Source organism: Chelonia mydas, chromosome 11 (assembly GCF_015237465.2).
Source record: "Chelonia mydas isolate rCheMyd1 chromosome 11, rCheMyd1.pri.v2, whole genome shotgun sequence".
Taxonomy (NCBI): Eukaryota; Metazoa; Chordata; order Testudines; family Cheloniidae; genus Chelonia; species Chelonia mydas.
In genome coordinates this window covers 22,620,737-22,642,720 of record NC_051251.2, presented here as the reverse complement: position 1 = coordinate 22,642,720, position 21,984 = coordinate 22,620,737, and the positions used below count along the sequence as shown (strand labels likewise).

The following is a 21,984-nucleotide window of genomic DNA, read 5'->3' as shown; positions in this document are numbered from 1 at the left end:
TATTGTGATGCAGAAAACTCTTGCAAAACCCTCTAGGCACCTAAACTCACTCAGTGACTACGTTTTTGAAGTAAAAGATCTCTAGACATCTAAGTTTCTGCTCTGGGCATGCACACTGCTGCCTCTCTCTGGGCATCCAGGCATTATCTACTGCTGAAGCCCCAGCACAATTCACAAAACAGGGGAAGATAGGCCTTTAGCCATCTGAGGTGCATGCAGGGCTCAATCAGGAAGGGACCTTCTAAGCATGCCTACCGGACCAGGCCCTGCATGTGAGATCACACAAAACAGTTGTGCGGGGGCCAAGGAGCAGTTAATTTCCCTCATAACTTTTAGCTCAGTGGTTAAAGAACTCATCTGGGCTTTGGGAGATCCCCAGTTCAAGTCCTTCTTCCACCTGATGGGGAGAAGGGATTTGAAGTAGGCTTTACCATCATCTCTCAGGTGAGTGCTCTAATCACTGGGCTATGGGATACTCTGAGGTGGGCTTCTCAGTCTCTTCTGTTGAAGCTGTTTCACTATTGCTAAATAATTTACAAATTAAGTGCAAAATTCAGAGGTTTTATTCCTGCTGCAGGTGCAAATCTCATTGTAACCTTAAGTATGGAGTAACTACCTATGGCTCTGTAATATATATGGTTGGCCAGAATTTGCATAGGATTTGGCTCTCATTGAATTCCAATAATATTCAGGCACCTAACTCACTTTGGCTCCTTGGAAAATCCCTGCCAAGATTCCCAGCAGCTATGTTTAAAACCCTATTTGTTTCTCTCTGTCCAGCGATTCACTTATTGGAACAGTACATATCCTTTACCCCACATTGTGACACATGGCCAGAAAGGGTTATACAACTAGCAGGCTAATTGACCCAGAATCAACCTTTAGAGACATATTAGTAGACAATGGTTGTGTTTTTTGTGTGTTTACATATATAAAGCTCATCATTTCTATTATGAAACTGACCTAAGAACTCTATTCATAGCTGTATGTATGATAATCTTTTAACCAATACTCACTCTCGTTTCTTTTTAAACAAATTGTAGTTTAGTTAATAAGAATTGGTTGTAAGTGTATATTTGGGTAAGATTTTAAATATTCATTAACCTGGTGGGTAATGTGTCCAATCCTTTGGGATTGGTAGAACTTTTATATGATAAACAAGATTTTCAGTAATCCTCATCATATTTGACTTGGCTGTCTGGGTGAGAGCTCAAGGCTGGGTTGCTTTAAAGGAACTGTGTTTTGGCTTCTGGGTAACCAGTAAGGTATTGCAGAAGCTGTTTTGTTGCTGGCTTGGTGAATCTAAGCATTAGAATAACCACCATTTGCGGGCTTTGTCTGCCCCATTCTTTGTAGTTTGTCCTGATTGAGCAATCTCACAGTGGCCCCCATCACATGTGTCAAGTTTCAACCATTTCATAGTCCTCTTGTACACTGGATCAATACTTAATTATAAGTAGGATGTTTGTGGAGTTTGAAAAGCTTTGGAACCACAGGTAATTATTAGTCTCATATTACTGTAGTTTTGGTCTTTCACATATCCTGGTATACTTTCTTTGCCCTTTTCAACTTGCTACAAATATTTTGTAATTATTAAGTGTATATGACTCATTAATATTGCTGTACATTATTAATGGATTGCTCTCTTAGAACTCAATAAAAAATCAAAACCCTTTATGAAAGGTGTTACTATAAAAATAGTGACTTTTCATATTTAATATCTCTGAAGCTTTACTTTGTCAAAAGACCAAAACAATAAGATTATACCATAGGCTAATAGTGTGACGTCTCTTCTGTTGAATTGTTTGCATTTTCAGCAACAGCTAAAATAAGTAATTTTATTTTATTTTCTTAATTTTCGTATGTCTCATTTAAAAATGGCCAAACTGACTTTCTCCCCAGATGCAAATTTTAATGGCACAAATCTAAATCTCTAAAAACAGTTTTATAATCCAAGTACTGACACAAGCTTAACTCTGCTGTCTTGGTTGGTGATATTATAAAATGACCTAGATTTGAGTAATCATCCTCCTTTCCCCAAAAGTTGACCAATTCAGGTCTCACTTGTGTCACAGGTGGAAATTTTAATGTATCAGGTACAAGGTTAGGGAATAGAATCATAGAATCATAGAATAACAGAGTTGGAAGGGACCTCTGGAGGCCATCTAGTCCAACCCCCTGCCCAGAGCAGGACCAATCTCAACTAAATCATCCCAGCCAGGGCTTTGTCAAGCCTGACCTTAAAAACTTCTAAGGAAGGGGATTCCACCACCTCCCTAGGTAACGCATTCCAGTGTTTCACCACCCTCCTAGTGAAAAAGTGTTTCCTAATATCCAACCTAAACCTCCCCCATTGCAACTTGAGACCATTAGTCCTTGTCCTGTCATCTGCTATCACTGAGAATAGTCTAGATCCATCCCCTTTGGATCCACCTTTCAGGTAGTTAAAAGCAGCTATCAAATCCCCCCTCATTCTTCTCTTCCGTAGACTAAACAATCCCAGTTCCCTCAGCCTCTCCTCATAACTCATGTGTTCCAGTCCCCTAATCATTTTTGTTGCCCTTCGCTGGACCCTCTCCAATTTCTCCACATCCTTCTTGTAGTGTGGGGCCCAAAACTGGACACAGTACTCCAGATGAGGCCTCACCAATGTCGAATAGAGGGGAACGATCACGTCTCTCGATCTGCTGGCAACTTCACTCCACAGGTGAAAAACCTAGACTGTTTGGTCAACCAAGTGTGAGTTGATTTACAGCTTATAAGTATTTGCAGATAAAGAGTGCATATGTCCTCCTCTCGGATTGATTTTTTTCCTTGTTAGACTTTTAGACTCAGTACAACTGAGAATATTCCAATCTCAGAACATGTCCATTCATATTATCCCTTCAGGTCAAAACAAACGGAGATTGAGTTCACTTTTATAACAGGAAACAAGTTTTTGTGATCAGAGCATGTGAAAGAGAAATGACCATTATGTTGGGAATCCAATCAGAGCTTGGTGAATTCACCCAGAACAGTTTAGGAAACCTCTAAGGCATTCACAATGAGGGATGATAATTTCATTCAGTTGCCAGACTGAAAAAAAGGTATGATCAAACTGCAAAAAGAGCTGGAGCTTAAATTAAATCCTAAGAAAAGATCTTACAAAAAACAACCCCTCCAAGGCTAATCAAGTTGAATTAAAAACTGTTAAATCAGCTCATGAGCAACTATTATCACAGAGTGCTCATATATCATCACTTCTACTAGCCAAATATAAGATATATGAAAAGGCGGAATACAGCCAACAGTACGTTAGCACATTTACTAAAAGGAAATCAAATCTCCTGCCTAACATCAGAAATTAAAAATCAAACAGGGAGCCAATTTACTCATAATAGAGATATTAATAAAGTTCTCAGCATTTTCTATAAAGTCCTGGATAATGCTATATTTTGTAAAGAAATATGGTAAATCTTTTTAGGGTGTTTCAACAAGATTAAATTAAACATGAAGCGACAATCCCACCTAAAGATATTTCTGAACTGTGACTTCTGACTTAAAGAAGACTCAAATGGTTTTGATTATTATGATATATTTAGTGAACTATTCACACACTCCTTAATCTCTTGAATGGATCTTTGAGGGAACAGTATCTAGATGAAATTCTAAATAAATGCATATATCTGACTGAACTATAAAATAAAAATTTAAAGATCCAGGGAGTTATGCTTCCTGTAGCTCTTGATTGTTTTTGAATACAGACATCGTAATATTAATGCAAGCCCTCAATGAGATTGCAACCCTTATTAGACAGAATTTATGAATTATGACCAGATTGGATTTGTCTGCAACAGAAATCAGTCCACATTAAGGGCGGGGGGGCTAGGTCACTGGTTGGAGCTAGTGATATATTGCAAAAGAGGTGTTTAAAAGGTAGTGGGGTTGGATTGGTTTCACAGACCCTAAATTTGTGTTGCAGAATTTTTATTACTGGTGATGATGCATGAAAAGTCAGAAACACAGGACAGAAACTAAGAAGTCATCTTTTTACTTGGAAACTGATCATGTGCAATATGGAAATCACTGTCATTTTAAAATCCCTCCTCATATTAGAGAACTTTCATTTTGTTGTTGTTGTTGCTTTGTAACAACAAGCAAAATGTGACTTAAGATACAGAGGTGTTTGTTGTTGTTTTTAAATGTGGCCCATAATTGCTCTCATTTTTATTAGGGATGAGTAGTCCATGGAGACTACAAGTCCCAGCACCCAGTGCCCAATTTTGATTCAAGTGACCTAACACAAGTACTTAGAACAAGATAAACTTGATCTAAATGTGGGTTCCTCCGGTTAGGGCCTAGCATTTGCAGTAGGTGTATGAGAATGAGTGCATGTGTGCACGTACACACAGTACTGTATTCCTCTGTGTGATGGTCTTTGCTCAGGAGTTGGTCGGTAGGGGAGTGTCACTTAGTGGTCAGGGCTCAGGCCTATGACATGTAGGGGATTGTTGGTAAGGGCGCCAGGCCCTCCCACTCCACCGGGATCTGACCCAAGGACGTGGAGGGCTGTCAGTGATCTGACAGCCCAGGGATGCTTAAGGCTGTGATTGTCCCCAGGTCACCATTTGGGTGTAGAAGGCATGAAGTATTTCCGCTCACCACAAAACACCTTCTGGTGGCTGCATATAGCATGGTAGCTCTTTTCCTCAATTGGGTGGCAACTGCCTCCTTCTGTGGTATGGCCCACCCTCCTGGGCAAGCTTAGTCCTAGGGCTTTCTCCTGCTGGGGCAGTCCAAACAAAATAAAGGGGAATTAACAAAACTCAGAATCCACATAAGAGGGAGAGGACAATGCTTCCCTCTCAGGCTGTCTCTGTAGCAGGCTCTCCCTTCCCTCAGGGAGGGACTTTTGGGCAGTTGTCATGGGGAGAGATTCTGCCTTTCCTTCAGCTCTCCTCTGCTGGAGCTGCAGGTTGGCTCTTTTCCCTGCTCCCCTGCCTCTTAACTCTTCCTCCAGTTGGAGCATTTCCTACCGGTGTGGTGGGGCAGGGCTGGCTGATCTTAGAGCAATTCCTTAACCCCTTGTTGTCCAGAGTGGAGTTTGTATATCCCATCACACTCTAGTTTTAGAAGTTCTGTTACATCCTCTTTGTCCTTCAGGATTTGAATAATGTCTCATTTGTGTGTGATGTGGAGGAATTGCTTTTTTATTTTCAAGGTAGATTAACACAATATATACTGAATATTATTTGTAATGTGGTAGTGGCACCAAAAGCCCCAGTCAGCATTAAGACTCCATTGCACTGGGCACAGTAAAAACACTTAAGAAGTCATCACCTCTATTTTTAATTATATGAAGCAGCAAAAAATCTTAAAGGTCCTAACGAAAGCAACTTTGAAGACTGGACTCAGAGTTCAGGAGAAACTGAACATAAGTGGATGGTTTATGCTGGTAAATTTTGCTTTGGGTGTTTGTGATGGGTATGGCCTTGACCACCCAATATAAATTGTTTGTGCTATATAAAAAGTGATGACTATGAATTAATACTGAAGGATGAGTTGTACCCTATGATAAATTCCCTTTGTTCTATTCCAGCAGCACAGAGGATATATAGCTTCCTTTAACAGACTTTGTGCTACTGCCTTCCTGTCCTTTTTGAATTTCCATTCCATAGCACATTCTAAAATGTTAGGGGTGCTAATGAGAGTTGTGTGATTATACATAAATAGATAAGGCACCAGACAGTAAATGGCACTCAAGAATATACAACATAGTTCCTGGAGTTTGCAGGACTGATTAAAGCTTCTGTTTGTACATGGCAACTGGCTTTCTTCCTTCATCTCTTTACATCAGCCCTTCACACAAAGAAAAAGAGGTCCTGGGGTCCAGAAAATCCTCAGCCACTGGAAGAACTCATCTGGAACTCTTCCTGCTGGTGTAAATCGAACAGTCCCAAGGCTACTGTAATATAGACAAGGAGCCAAATCACCCCTAGGGTTGGGGGGAGAAACAGAAAGATAACATAACAGCACCTGCATCCCTCCCCTCTTCCATAGGTCAGGTGAACTGAAATAAAGGGTGTGTTTATCATCTGGCAATTCAGAGAATCATAGACTTTAAGGTCAGAAGGGACCATTATGATCGTCTAGTCTGACCTCCTGCACAACGCAGGGCACAGAATCTCACCCACCTACTCCTGTAACAAACCCCTAACCTATGTGTGAGCTATTGAAGTCCTCAAATCGTGGTTTAAATACTTCAAGGTGCAGAGAATCCTCCAGCAATGACCCGTGCCCCACACTGCAGAGGAAGGCGAAAAACCCTCAGGGCCTCTTCCAATCTGCCCTAGAGGAAAATTCCTTCCCGACCCCAAATATGGCTATCAGCTAAACCCTGAGCATGTGGGTAAGACTCACCGGCCAGACATGCAGGAAAGAATTCTCTGTAGTAACTCAGATCCCACCCCATCTAACATCCCATCACAGGCCATTGGGCATATCAACTGCTAATCATTGAAGATCAATTAATTGCCAAAATTAGGCTATCCCATCATATCATCCCTTCCATAAACTTATCAAGCTTAGTCTTGAAGCCAGATATGTCTTTTGCCCCCACTGCTTCCCTTGGAAGGCTGTTCCAGAACTTCACTCCTCTTATGATTAAAAACTTTCATCTAATTTCAAGTCTAAACTTCCTGATGACCACTTTATATCCATTTGTTCTTGTGTCCACATTGGTGCTAAGCTTAAATAATTCTTCTCCCTCCGTGATATTTATCCCTCTGATATATTTGTGGAGAGCAATCATATCTCCCCTCAGCCTTCTTTTGGTTAGACTAAACAAGCCAAGCTCTTTGAGTCTCCTTTCATAAGACAGGTTTTCCATTCCTCAGATCATCCTAGTATTCCTTCTCTGTACCTGTTCCAGTTTGAATTCATCTCTCTTAAAAGTGGGAGACCAGAACTGCACACAATATTCCAGATGAGGTCTCACCAGTGCCTTGTATAACAATATGAACACCTCCTTATCTCTACTGGAAATATCTCGCCTGATGCATCCCAAGACCTCATTAGGTTTTTTCACAGCCATATCACATTGGCAGCTCCTATTTATTCTGTGATCAACCAATACTCCAAGGTCCTTCTCCTCCTCTGTTACTTCCAAGTGATGCATCCCCAGTTTATAACAAAAATTCTTGTTATTAATCCCAAAATGCATGACCTTGCACTTTTCACTATTAAATTTCATCCTATTACTGTTACTCCAGTTTACAAGGTCATCCAGATCTTCCTGTATGATATCCCGGTCCTTCTCTGTTTTGGCAATACCTCCCAGCTTTGTGTCATCTGCAAACTTTATTAGCACATTCCCACTTTTTGTGCCAAGGTCAGTAATAAAAAGATTAAATAAGATTAGTCCCCAAACTGATCCCTGAGGAACTCCACTAGTAACCTTCTTCCAGCCTGACAGTTCACCTTTCAGTATGACCCATTGTAGTCTCCGCTTTAACCAGTTCCTTATCCAGCTTTCAATTTTCATATTGAAACCCAACTTTTCCAGTTTAGCTAATAATTCTCCATGTGGAACCATATCAAATACCTTACTGAAATCGAGGTAAATTAGATCCACTGTGTTTCCTTTGTCTAAAAAAATCTGTTACCTTCTCAAAGAAGGAGATCAGGTTGATTTGGCACGATCTACCTTTTGTAAAACAATGTTGTATTTTGTCCCAATTACAATTGACCTCAATGTCCTTAACTACTTTCTCCTTCACATTTTTTTCCAAGACCTTGCATACTGCAGAGGTCAAACTAACAGGCCTGTAGTTGCCCAGATCATGTTTTTTCCCTTTCTTAGAAATAGGAACTATGTTAGCAATTCTCCAGTCATACGGTACAAACCCTGAGTTTACAGATTCATTAAAATTTTTTGCTAATGGGCTTGCCATTTCATGTGCCAGCTCCTTTAATATTCTTGGATGAAGATTATCTGGGCCCCCCGATTTAGTCCCATTAAGCTGTTTGAGTTTGGCTTCTACCTCGGATGTGGTAATATCTACCTCCATATCCTCCTTCCCATTCGCCGTCCTACAATTATCCCTAAGCTCCTCATTAAAGACTGAGGCAAAGTATTTGTTTAGCTATTGGGCCATGCCTAGATTATCCTTAACCTCCACTCCATCCTCAGTGTTTAGCGGTCCCACTTCTTCTTTCTTTGTTTTCTTCTTATTTATATGGCTATAGAACCTTTTATTATTGGTTTTAATTCACTTTGCAAGGTCCAGCTCTACAGGGCTTCTGGCCTTTCTCATTTTATCCCTACATGTTCTGACCTCAATAAGGTAGCTTTCCTTGCTAATCCTTCCCATTTTACACTCATTGTAGGCTTTCTGCTTTTTCTTAATCACCTCTCTGAGATGGTTGCTCATCCAGCTTGGTCTACAACACCTGCCTATGAATTTTTCCCCTTTCTTGGGATGCAGGCTTCTGATAGTTTCTGCAACTTTGACTTGAAGTAATTCCAGGCCTCCTCTATCTTTAGGTCCACAAGTTCTTCAGTCCAATCCACTTCCCTAACTAAATTTCCTTAATTTTTTAAAGTTAGCTCTTTTGAAATCAAAAACCCTAGTCACAGATCTATTTTTGTTTATCCTTCCATTTAGTTTGAATTGAATTAGCTCATGATCGCTCAAACCAAGGTTGTCCCCTACAACCATTTCTTCTATGAGGTCCTCACTACTCACCAAAACCAAATCTAAAATGTCATCCCCTCTTGTTCATTCAGCGAAGTTATCCATCAGCTATATCCAGCTTGGCGAAGGTATCCATCAGCTATTGCATCCAGGAAAATCTGAGCCCTATTAATATTACTAGCATTTGTCCTCCAGTCTATATCTGGGAAGTTAAAGTCTCCCATGATCACACAATTCCAATTAGTATTTACCTCATTAAAAACATTAAAGAGGTCTCTACCCATATTGGATCCTGGCAGTTTATAGCACACCCCAAGCACTATTCCAGGGGAGGCTCTAATAGCTTTCTTTCCCAATGTGATTTTTGCCCAGACAGACTCTGTCTTATCCATTCCATCACTTCTTATTTCCTTACAGTCTACCTCATCATTGATATACAATGCCACTCCACCACCTTTGCCTTTATTTCGGTCTTTCCTAAACAGCACATATCCTTCAATACCTGTAGACCAGTCATGACTACTATTCCACCATGTTTCTGTTATCCCTATAATATCTGGTTTCACTTCCTTCACCAGTAGCTCTAGTTCCTCCATTTTGTTACTTAGGCTCCTTGCACAAACATCTTAATTTTTGCTGTTTGGCCTCGCTCACATTCTTTACCCAATTGGGCACAGACATTTTACTTCCAGTATCACCTATTAGACTGGTATGTACACTACCCTTCCTCCTTATGTCCATTCTCCTACCCACAGCGATATCCTTTCTTACTTCGTTTTCTTCCCTCTCAATGTTAAAATCCGGCTTAGAGATTACCTGGACATCTCCCAACCATTTCCCCCAGATTCCTAGTTTAAAGCTTTCTTGATCAGTTTTGCCATCCTCCATCCTAGAAGTCTATTTCCCTCCTTCCTCAGGTGAAGTCCATCCCGAGAGAACAGTCTTCTGTCCATGAATGCTTCCCAGTGGCCATACATCCCAAAGCCCTCCTTATAGCACCACTACCTGAGCCATCTGTTGAGCATCATAATCTTGTCACATCTTTGTTGCCCTTCTCTAGGAATAGGCAGAATCCCACTGAAGATCACTTGAGCCTTGATTTCCTTGAGCGTCTTCCCCAGCCTGGCATAGTCTCCCCTGATACATTCCAGCAAGAATCTAGCTGTATCATTTGTTCCCACATGAAGGAAAATCAGTGGATACTTTCCCACTCCCGTTAGGATCCTCTTCAGCCTCAGGTCCACATCCCGTATCTTAGCACCCAGCAGACAGCACACCCTTCTGTTCTTTGGATCAGCTCTTGTTACAGGCCTGTCTGTTCTTCTCAGTAATGAGTCCCCAGTCACATAGACCTAGCTTTTCCTGGCGATCGTGCGATTCTCCAGTGTATTCCCTGTTCCCTCTGACTGCAAGTCCTCTCGATTCCTATTGTCCCTTGCAATCCTCTGAAACCCATCCCATATCCTCTGGGGGCTCATATTTGGTGTTGTTATAGCCATTGACTCTTGCCCTCTTCCTATAGGGCTAGCTGCTCTTCTCTTCTTCCTTGCCCTCTCACCTTCAGTGACCACCTGCTGTGCCCCTTCTTCATTTTCCAACTCCACAAACCTATTCCTGAGTTCCGTTTCTCCTTCATTAACCCGTCTTTTCCTCTGCCTGGGTCTCTTAGTCACATGCTTCCACTGTCCACTTTCCTCACCCAGCAGTATCCCCTCAGAGTTCTTTGGTCCTGCTTCCACCTGCAAGTCTGAGCTTTTCCCTTGAGCCTCCTCATGTCTTTGCTCCATCATCCGTTCCAAACCCCTTCTAAACTCGACCAGAGTTTCCACCTGCATCTCCAATCCTCAGATCTTTTCTTCCATCAGCTCTATCAGGCAGCACTTCATGCAGACGAAACTCTCTTCAGGTACCCCCTCCTGGATCATGTACATGTCGCAGCTTCTACATCCAGTCATCTTAATTGTGTCTCCCACTATTTGGGTCACTCCCACTGCTGCCTCTGTATCTGTCATCGCCTTCTCACCTAAGTCCTGTTAGTCTGGAAAACACAAACCAAACCAAAACACCACCACCCACAGCAAAACAAACCCCCAGTGAGCACCAAAACACTGCCAGACCACCACACACTCCCTTCACTAGCCTGTCTGTTCCTCTGCCTGGCTCTCTTGATCTTCCCCCCAAACTCCCCTTACAAACTCCCACTCAAACTCCCCTGTTTACAGCTCTATTTGCTGGCTCCTATGCAGCTGTAGCTATTGTGTCCCTGTAGCTGTCTGTGCCGCTGCCTGCCTGACTGGCTGGCTACCTTTATAGGACCCCTAGTCAGAGAAGCCCCGCCCCCTAATCAGGGTTCAGCTTCTCTCCCAGCACACTGCCCCTACCAGCCTCTATAAATACCAATACACATACCTACAAATACCTTCTCCTCCAACAGAACTCCAACTCAAACTCCCCTGTTTACAGCTCTGTTTGCTGGTTTCCATCAGGATTCAAGCTGCACAGAGAAAAGTAATTCATTTTTCTGTCAGATTTTGATATTTCTAAATTTGGTTTAGTTCCCATTTGGAACAACGCCCACAAAATTTCAGAATGTGCTGTGAAATGGAAATTCAAAAAGGAACGCAACTCTCGATCCTGGGAGCCCTGTGTTCCCCAGCTCAGAGGCAGGTCATCTGGTGGCCTGCTCTGGAAGCAACAGACCTTGGAAGTCCTAGGAGATGAGGCTGTCAAGGAGCCAGAAGCCTGGGAGCCAGCACACCCAGGGCTCCCAGAGTCCCAGCTACCTGTTATTGTGCCTGATGGGGAATTGGGACGCTGCAAGCCCAATGGAGCCAGTATCCTATGGGCTTGGGAGCCAGGGCTTGCAGGCTCCTGGATCCCCGTCAAATTGTTTGACAAGCTGAAGCTGGAGTCTGGGAGCTCAGAAGTCAGGGCCTCCAAACTCTTGGCTTCCTGTCAGTCTGCAGGTGGTCTACTGAGCAGCTAAGCAGGTAACCATGCGGCCTATCACAACTTACTCAAAATCCAACAGGCTCCAGGAAACATCTTGATTTTGATGAATCAGCATTGGATATGAGAGAACTTGTAGAGGATATGGCTCTAAATAGGATGCTCTTTCACTTACAGCATAAGGTTTGGCCTTTTGAAAGGAATAAAGTTGTCAGAGAGCAACATTTTGAAAACATCATTGATAAAATCCAAAAAATTATATGGTACATGAGATGTCTCCAGCCACACATGGGTAAGCAATAAATTTTATCCTTATTGTATAGATAGGAAATCTAAGGCTCAGAGAAGTTGGGTGATTTCTCTAAGAGGCTCACTGGATAAGTTGATTTCAGCATGGGACAGAAGGCAAAAGTCCTGAGCTCTAATTCTGATACTGATTTACTTTGTGATTCTCAGCAAGTCATCTTTCCTATTTTTTCCTTTGTAAAATGTAGGTAATAATATCTATGGACTAGATAATAATTGTAAAGTTCTGTATGAAGGTGCAAAGAAATGTCAAGGCTAGCTAGTGGAAGAGGTGGGAATAGAACTCATGACCATGCTTTTCAAAATTGACACATACATTGACAGATTTACATGAAATAGGATTCTCAAGTTTTCACAGGTGTGATGGTGCGCCTGCCCCACACTGGGCTCTAAGCAGTTAATAGAGCCCTATGGAGACTGCACAGGAGTCAGCCAATCAGAGAAGGACTGAAGGGAGCAGCCAAGCAGGCCCATACAAAAAGGGAGGGCAGAGAACGAAAGTTCTCTGCCCAGAGTGGAAGGACTGTGTCCCTGGAAGGCTGAGAGAACTGCCAACACCCTGGACAGAGCAGTGCTGCTAGAAGGGACCGGGGGACCGAGAGACAGCTCCTGGATGGGTGCTGGGGTTTGCAGGATGAGGCCCTGAAGCAAGGGCAAAGAGGATGTTGGGGCCATGAGGAAGTGGCCAGACAATTCTCTGCAGTAGCCACTAAGGGAAGTGGCTGAACAGGGGACTGCAGGTCCCTTGGAAGGAGGGGAGCACAGTGTGTGGCATGGCCAGAGGTCTGTGTGCTGAAGAGGATGCCACGGTCCTTGATGTGGGTCCTAGAGCAGGAGTGATGGCGGTGAGCCACCACCAGAGGAGGGCGCCCTGCGAACTGAGCTAATCCCCAGGACAGCCAGCAGGAGATGCCGGAGTGGTGAGTGAACCCCATTACCACAGGTTCTACTGAAAACTTTCAGTTCCCCAAAAATTTGTGGAAAACCATAATTTTGGGAAATGTGATTGGATGCAATGAAATGGTGAACAATTGTCTAGGAATGAACTGTAGGGTGACATGGAAAGAATAAAGAGAATGTGAGTGGCATATTCCACGCACACACAAAAAATCAATTTTACCTAACTCTGATAACATTATTGCAACATATTTATGGCTATATAGGACTACAAATATACACAGCACTTTATAAACAGAAAGATACATTCCTTGTCCCAAGGATATTAAAATCTAAATAAGTCATAGAAATATAGAGCTGGATGGGATCTTGAGATGTCATTTCATCTAACCTTCTGTGAAGAAGCAGGACCAAGTATACCTAGACTGTCCCTGATACGTGTTTGTGTATGCTGTTCTTAAAAACCTCCAATGATGGGAATTTCACAATATCACTTGGAAATCTATTCCAGTGCTTAACTATCCTCACAGTTAGAAAGTTTTTCCTAATATCTAACTTAAATCTCCCTTGCTGTAGATAAAGCCATTGCTTGTCCTACATTCCCTGGACCTGGAGAACAACTGATCACTGTCCCCTTTATAACATTCCTTAATGTATTTGAAGACTGATCAGGACCTCCCTCAGATTGCTTTTCTCAAGACTATACATGCCAAGTTTTTTTTAACCTTTCCTCATAGGTCAGCTTTTCTAAACCTTTTTTCAATTTACTTGCTCTTCTCTGTACTCTTTCCAATTAGTCCACATCTTTCCTATGAAAGGGGACGTCCCAAACCAGACATCGTACTCCAGCTGAGGCCTCACCACTGCCAAGTAGAGCAGGACAATTACCTCTTGGGTCTTATACATTGACACACCTGTTGATACACCCCAGACACTTAGGCTTTTTTGCAATTACATCCAGTTGGTGAGTCATATTCAATTTGTGATCCACCAAAAACTCCTAGACCCTTTTCAGAAGCACTACGGCCAAGCCAGTTACTCCCCATTTTGTAGTTATGCATTTGATTTTTCATTCATAAATGTAGTACTTTGCACTTGTCTATTTTGAATTTCATCTTGTTGATTTCAGACCAGTTCTGCAGTTTGTCAAGGTCCTTTTGAATTTTAATCCTGTCCTCTGAAGTGCTTGCAACCCCTCAAACCTTGGTGTCATCTGCAAATTTTGTAAGCACACTTTCTACAACATTATCTAAGTCATTAATAAAAATATTGAATACTACCAGACTCAGGACAGACCTGTGTGGGATGCCACTACATATGTCTCATCAATGAAACATCAAAACACTGATAACTACTCTTGAGTATGGTCTTTCAACCAGTTTTGAACCCACCTTATAGTACTTTCATCTAGACCACATTTCTCTAGTTTGCTTATGAGAATGTCATGTGTAATTGTGTCAAAAGCCTCAATAAAATCAAGATATGTCATGTCTACACCTTCCCTGCATCAACTAGACCAGTAATTCTGATGAAGACAGACATAATGGGAGGCCCAAAGCTGAAAAGATGAGAATGGGAATAGATGGAAAGCATATTAACCAGCCTCTCTTTCATAACCTAAAACTCCTTCCAAAGCTAAATAATGCTCTTGGATATTTGCCATTCAGATGGCGAATCCAAGAACATACCCCTGCAGCCCCATCATGGGTCTAGATTGGCCTAATAAATCATTTGTCCCAAGACAATGCAATTAAACCTAATTAGCCAGTGCCTTTATTCCTAAACTGTCTCTTCCCATGGGAGATTTTAGGTTTTGGTTTTTAAATTAGCTTAAGGAGCTAAATTGCTCTCATTGACTTGGCAGGGAAACAGTTTACTTCTGTCATAGTCTAGGATAGTTTATGCACTCAGGAGACACTTGTTGCATTTCACGAACAGCTTACAGCTACATTACCCAACTATTTGATTTCACTGGTACTAACAACAAATCTTTCTACAAACTGCACCCAGTACATTTTTTTTATCAGTTACCACTAACTTTTGACCTTGCTCCATTGAGCACAGCTTCTCAGAAGTCTCCTACAGTGCTCCTTCACATCCTTCCTTTGGCCAGGTTGCTGTTTATTTTGGCTTGATTTTCAGAAGGGCTGAGATCTGCAGCTCCAGTTGGCCTCAAGAGGAATGAAGGTCAATGAAAATCAAGCCATGTGTCTATTGTCCGTATAAACACCTTCACAAAAGCAGCCATAGTTTTTTCCAGCATAGACTAAGCAACATTACTGCCCTATTTGAGAACCATTTTTTCTTCCTTAGAATAACTCTATTCCCAAAGATGGGCAGATGCATTATCTTTACAGCAGCTTCAGCCATTTTTGTCACAGCACTGAGGGCTCAAATCCCAAAATATGGTTATGTAGCATTTCCTCATTTATTTCCTCAAAGGAATAAAATAACAGTAATCAGAAACTCAATAAACTGAAGTAAAAAATGTCATAGGAGCCAGGAACAGTTACCAGCTGGAAGGGATGGAGATGGAACAATCAGATGCAAAGCAGACAGCTTATAGGCTTGATTTTCAGAGATGCTGAGCATATGCATGCTGTCAATGGAGTTGTGGGTGCTCAGGACCTCTAAACCATCAGGCAGCTTAGATGGTATTTGCTGGTCTTTAATCATCTTAAAACCAGGAAGGCATACTGGGATAAGGTTTTTGTAAGAGGATGAACCCAGGCCCTTGAGTTTTTGTTAGGGACCATACAGTCAAAAAGAAAGGCAATCCTCCAGAAAAGGTTGAATTCTCGCCTTTCTAACAATCAAGAAACCAACAACCAAGATCTTGTTTGAAGATCCTAAGCTTTTCGAAGTGGGAGCCTGGCGTGTATGAAATAGCTATGGCCTTCTTGTTTTTCCTTTGATATTTTGTTTCTATAATAAAAATGAGATGCTTTTGGGGTATCAGCTGTTTCCTGTGTATATAGCATTCCTCCACGACATCAAACAAACTGTTTATTTTTAAACTCAACTTTAGCGCAGACAAGCAGCAGGTAAAGGCTTGATAAATCCTTTCATTTTAAACATTAGACGGTGTAGAATATTTATTTACTCTTCTGCCAAGGCTTATCTATTATTCTCCTGGCTGCTTTACATACATTTATTTTCTTTTCATCTTATTAAATGGTGCTGTACTTTTTATTATAGGGGATTCAGCTGGGAACTTTTTTTTTCTTTTTCCTCTAACCCAGGATTCAGTCAGGTTGTTTTGCACAGCAAAAAAGAAGGGTTAAAAAAAAAAGGGTTAAAGAAACTGCTCAATTATAACTACAAATACTACAATATAAATACTTTTTTTCCGATAGTGCCTTCCATTCCAGACACTTTACAAATATTAGTTTTTCCTTATAACAATCCTGTTGGTAAGTTTTTATAAATTGGGAAACTGAGGCACAGAAGTTAAGAGGGAGAAGTTCACAAAGGAGCTAGGCACCTGTCATTTGTATCTTTGAACATCTCTCCCTGAGTGATCCGCCTGAGGCTACACAGCAACTGTGTAGTATAGTCAGGAATAAAACAAAATTTCCTCCTTCGTCCTTCCTCCCTCTTTCTTCACCAGAAAAAAAGAAACAGAGTATTTGGGTTTGTTGCAGCCCCAAACTTAGGGAATCAAATGTTAAATCATACAGCTTCAGTCCTGACAGCCAATCCTTGCTCAACAGATCACACCTCTTTACATTATAAAATGTCAATGTATACCTATGTGGGTAAACCATCTTAGTCCAAGCTGACTGAATCAGTTTGCATTCTAAAAGGTGGAACAGATATTGAAAGGCTAAATTCAGCCCTGGTGTCAGAAGTGGTCTCAACTCTTGTCAAAGTCAACAGACTAGCGACCACTGACATCAAAAGTCAATTGGCCCAAAGTTTCCACTAAAGGAAGAAAGGAAAGATAAGCTAGAAAAATGTCATCTGACATTTTAGGTAAAGATGCTTAATAATGCTGAGTAGGACTACCCTGACTACTGGGCTCTAGAGTCAGTCTGTGTCTTGTGCTCTCCTGTTGGAGCTGTTCTGCTTTGGCCCAGCAAATATTTAATTATTTATACAGAGAGGAAGAGATACTGACTCTAGAGCCCAGGGGTTAGGGTACTCATGTGGGAAACTTAATGACTGTTTACTTATATATGGAAAGTGGAACAGCTCCAAAAGGAGAGATTGAAAGAAACCCATCCCGGAATAGCCAGCAACCTGATGATCAGGGCACTCATCTGGGATGTGGAAGATCTTCAGTCAAGTTCCTGGTCTACAGTAGCCCGAGAAGGACTTAGAATCATAGAATCATAGAATATCAGGGTTGGAAGGGACCTCAGGAGGTCATCTAGTCCAACCCCCTGCTCAAAGCAGGACCAATCCCCAATCAAATCATCCCAGCCAAGGCTTTGTCAAGCCTGACCTTAAAAACTTCCAAGGACTTGGATGTGGGTGTCCCATCTCCCAGATTAGTGGCCTGACCATCAGGCTATTAGCTGTTAGGGCTGGTCTCTCTCGCTCTCTCTTGTTTTTCACCTGATGTGGAAGAGGAAAAAATGTTGAAATTTCAAAAAGTTTTGCGGGACGACAAAACCATTTCTCACCCTGTGCCCTGGTTTTACCTTGGGCTCTAATTTATACTTGCTAATTACAGGCAAGAGGTCCTTTGGCATACACCTCGGAGCTTCATCTTTGAAAGATGGCCAGAATGTACATTTTACATTACAAGGCAATAAAACATTTTGATAAATATAATTGCCTAGTCAATAGCTTGAATATGAAGGATGAGATAAGTTAAAGAAATCAATATGGTTGGTTAAAGTGGTTTACATAATATTGGCCATGGGTTAAAAACAATCTATCAAATCATTTAAATGACACAGAGATCAACTGGATTGGAATTTAATTACCTACTTCAGGGTGGCTGAAAGACAAAAATGAAAAGATATTTGGGGCTTCTGTGTTTGAATGATCTTTTCTGGCCACTGGGTGTCATCCTTGATTCAAATGACGATTAAAGACTTTTTAGATACAGCATAAAATCTGCAACTTCACTAACAGTTAAATTCTACTCTATTTGATTGTACATCACACAGCAAATTGTTCTGCATTTGAATCAGCTATCAAATTGAGCACTTTGACATAGACAAATTCTCTTTTGTATCACTGCTTTATTTGGAAATCTGAAATGGCTGGGTGATGTGGGAGGGGGAAAAAGGAATGCAACTGGGGCATATTAACAACAAACAATTTGATCTCTATGTTTCATTATATACAAAAGAACTATGGCTACTAAGGTCCCAACAAAAAATTACTCTTACAATTTTTCACTGTCCTGCTTTTCTGACTTTGTGTCGTCCTGCTTTAAAGTAACTTGACTGAGAGATGGGCTCATGTTGCAAAGTTTGCACCCAAAGTTCTACATCTCTAACATTTGCAGCTGTCTGGACTCAGGGATCTGATCCTGAATTCTGATTCGAGCCTGTTATAGAGATAAAGATAGGGCCTCGCCTCAAATTTCAGATGCAGATCTTGATCTGAACTTCAAAGTTCTGTGGTGCTTAGACCCACAGTTTGGCTTCAGCGCCATCTGCAATGTATACAGCGGGTCACAGGTTGGGAAAGTATGTAACATGTAGCTATATTTATACTTTAAAATGTTCATTTATCTCAGCATAGTACAGGACTTAATGACCATGTATGGGGAAATTGGTTCAGTAACAAACTCTAATCTTAGCCCATTCCACAAATGCAAGCTGGTGCATTTACTAAGGTTTCAAAAGCTGAGGAAAGGGATCCAATCCCCTATGTGTCTCTTTTTCACACACACCCCCAAATGTAAATCACTCTTCCCACTCTGTGTCTCCAGACAGCTCACTACAAAGTCCCTTTCCTCTCTCCTGTCCCCAACATCTTCCCCCTGTGAGACCCTGACCCCTTTCTTCTCCCACCCACCCCAAATAGGCTGGAAGATCCTTGTAGGATCCAGCAGGCGTGGCCACATTAGTGCCAGACTGCATGGTGTGCATTTGACTGGGGAGAGCCTATGAGTACTCTTGAGCACAGCAGCAATAAGAGATGGCTATTCTGTGTGTTCTGTTGGGAAAACCCCAAGGACCATAAAAAGGTGACCAGGCCTAGAGTGATGGAAAAGTGCAGAGATGGGCTAGGTAGTTTGTTTTTCAGACCTGAAAGCCTACTGGGAGGTTAAGGAGTAGGGAACGGAAGGTGCATCTTTTGGAGCAGATGAGTTAATCTTTTGAGTGAAGGAGAGGGGACATGTACAGAGAGGACAAAGAGCATGTAGCTCAAGGAAAATAGTAATGAGGGAGAAAGAAAGATGGGACACCGAAAATGGGGGAGAGAACTGCTGGGTGGAATAGTTCAGAAGAGCATCCAGTCTTGCTGGTGTTTGCCTCAAGCAAATAAAAACTTGTGATGATCAGCTTATAAATGGCTGCACGCCCTACAATGGGTTCTCTGTTGTGAGCAATTGAGATGATTCCAAGAACCAATCAGCAATATTGTGTTATCTATTAAGAGTCTAGACAGTCTAGGAGCTGCACATAATGTAATGCAACTGGTTATAATAATATTATTTCTCTTTGAAACTAGATTTAGTTTTCCTTGTCCCAGCTAAAATAAAAATAAGTACCAGCAATTTCTCCAGGTGTTACATCAGAAAAGTACTGTTTACATTTGTTGATGTATTAAAAAAAATCACAATCCGACTATTTTTTAAATATGACAGCATCTATATAACATTTTTTAACAAGTATTTCTTTGTATGCAGCCAACCTCTGTTCAGAGAATATAGCTTTACATGAATTAAGAAGTCTTTGAGAAAACAGATCTTCATGTAATGCTTCCTAGCTTTAAAAGTAGATATTATAATGAAAGCATGCCACAGTTAGAGAACTATTAATCAGAGCTAAAACAGTCTTTGATTTGGTTCACCAACCACAGACTCAGATTTTTATTTTTAAAGTCTAACTTTAAAAGGGAACTTAAAAGGGTGAGATATCTTTTATTGGACCAACTTCTGTTGGTGGAAAGGACAAGCTTTTGAGCTTAGACAAAGCTCTTTCTTCAGGTCCAAGAAAGGTACTCAGTGTTTACATTTTAAAAGAAAATTTGTTGTATTTTCTTTACATTAAACAGTCTTTTAGACATGATTAGGGTTACTTATTTTTAATGTTATAACTGTTTCCTCTTATTAGATTGCATGTAAACCTGAAAGCAGAGTCCAAGAAGATGACCTATTTAGGGGGTGCATATGTATGTGTTAATGGAGTTTAAAACTATTATAATTTACTAAAATTCTCAGTCACTAGTTTAGAATAAAATGAGGTTAATTAACTGTTGCCTGAACTTGTATTAGCCAGTATTTAGAGTATAGCTGAAAAGTGAAATTGCCAATTAAAAAAACCCCTTCCGTTAACAAAAACTGGAAATCACAATCCATTTTAGGGCATGCATGAGCACTTACTTTCTGTAATGTAATCTGAAATATCTCTCCCTGCATATACACTTTTAATTTCAATACCCTCATATACTACTATTTATAATTTAGGGCCAAACAGAAGATTTAAGCAATTCCATATTAGAGATGCAAGAAAACAACAATCCACACAATTTTTTATCGGTTTCATGTTATGGGTTGGATGTTTTTGTTTTTAAACAAATTAGGCCTCTGATCCTGCAATGAACTCTGAGCAGATGGAACCCCACACCTCACTAATTTCAACGGGACTCCATACAGACATCAGGGGCTGCACATGTGGAGCTCATTGTAGCACTGTGGCCTTAGCTCATAACCCTGGTAAACTACTTGCGGACACAGATAACCTTTCTTCACGTGAGTAATCCCATTCAAGTTTGCAGTGTTATTATACCCATGCTGGTCCCAGGATATTAGAGAGAGATGGTGGGTTAGGTAATATTGGTTATTGGACTAACTTCTGTTGGTGAAAGAGACAAGTTTCTGAGCTTACACAGAGCTGAAGAAGAACTCTGTGTAAGTTTGAAAGCTTGTCTCTTTCACCAACAGAAGTTGGTCCAATAACAGATATTATTACCTCAGCCACCTTGTCTCTCTCATCCCATTCATGTCAGTGAATTACTTCTGAAAGTACATATTGGCTTGACTAGGCATTTAAACTCAGCCTGTGTTCGTTTAAAAACTCCCTGAGGTTTGAAATTTGGATGCCACTTGGTTGGTTTGACTGCATAAAACTGATTCATTCTAACCACAAACTGAAAGCAAAAGTCACGAGATGAAAATCAAATGGACTGAAATGGAAAAAAGATATCATGAACCTTTGTGAAACAAAACTGAAAGGATGTACAGAGCTCTATTCCTATCCACTCTGAGGGGAAAAAATCAGCTTTTAGTTAAATTTTTCAGATGTGGTCACATTCATCCATTTTCTTTTGGCGGGGAGGAGGGAAGGCAAAAATATTAGATGTTGCATACTGATCTAGCTTCTTCAACCATAAGCACCATTACTTACTTATATAAGATATGGTCCAACAGGAACTGTACAACTGAATTTCCTCAAATTTGGGAATGAGGATTGTTGATATGTATCCCTAATTCTGAACCCTCCCTAAGTGCTCTCTGTTTCAAATGAATCTTAAGACATCAGTCCAAAATTGTGGGAATTCTCACAAGAATAAATTATACTTGTGATTTCCTACCCTCAAGATATTGAGCTCAGAAGACTTCCAGTATTTGGGGCCAATATCTCAAAAGAAGAATCTTATGAAATTCTAATATTGTTGAACCAGAACTCCAGCCCTGGCTGGACCTGGAACCTGAACCTCTAAAACCTTATGCTCAGTCAGAAAAACAGAATCAATCAGCAATGTCACAAAGGCAACAGTGTATTTTGACAGAGAAAGAGAGAACTGTTTTCACATTTAAACTTTACAACACCCCTGTGGGCTTTCTTCAATATATAGAAATACTTACACTGGTTTTATAGTCTGGGAATGTTTCTCATGAATGTAGGCACCAGCCAGGCCCCCAGCTCCAGAATTTAAATACTGTAAAGAATATATTAACATGAATACATTTTGCTCTCATCATTTCTCACATGCAGCATTCCCTCATCCTCCCTCAATAAAGACA

The 21,984-nt window shown here is 41.0% G+C and overlaps 1 protein-coding gene across 11 annotated transcripts in view; it reads right to left on the bottom strand.

The window, feature by feature from the left end:
* The window catches only part of KYNU (kynureninase), a 100,157-nt gene that overhangs the window by 24,027 nt on the left and 54,146 nt on the right, over positions 1 to 21,984 (bottom strand). For 10 of the 11 annotated variants that reach the window (XR_006284892.1, XM_043525322.1, XM_043525319.1 and 7 more), the window contains one exon: positions 21,826 to 21,899. Coding sequence is in view for 10 of the 11 variants with exons in the window: in XM_043525322.1 (XP_043381257.1) it covers positions 21,826 to 21,899 (74 nt within the window). In the remaining variant the exon portion in view is untranslated. Of the gene's footprint in view, positions 1 to 11,562; positions 11,815 to 21,825; positions 21,900 to 21,984 lie in introns of those variants that run through there. The other variant, XM_043525323.1, reaches the window with a different exon arrangement.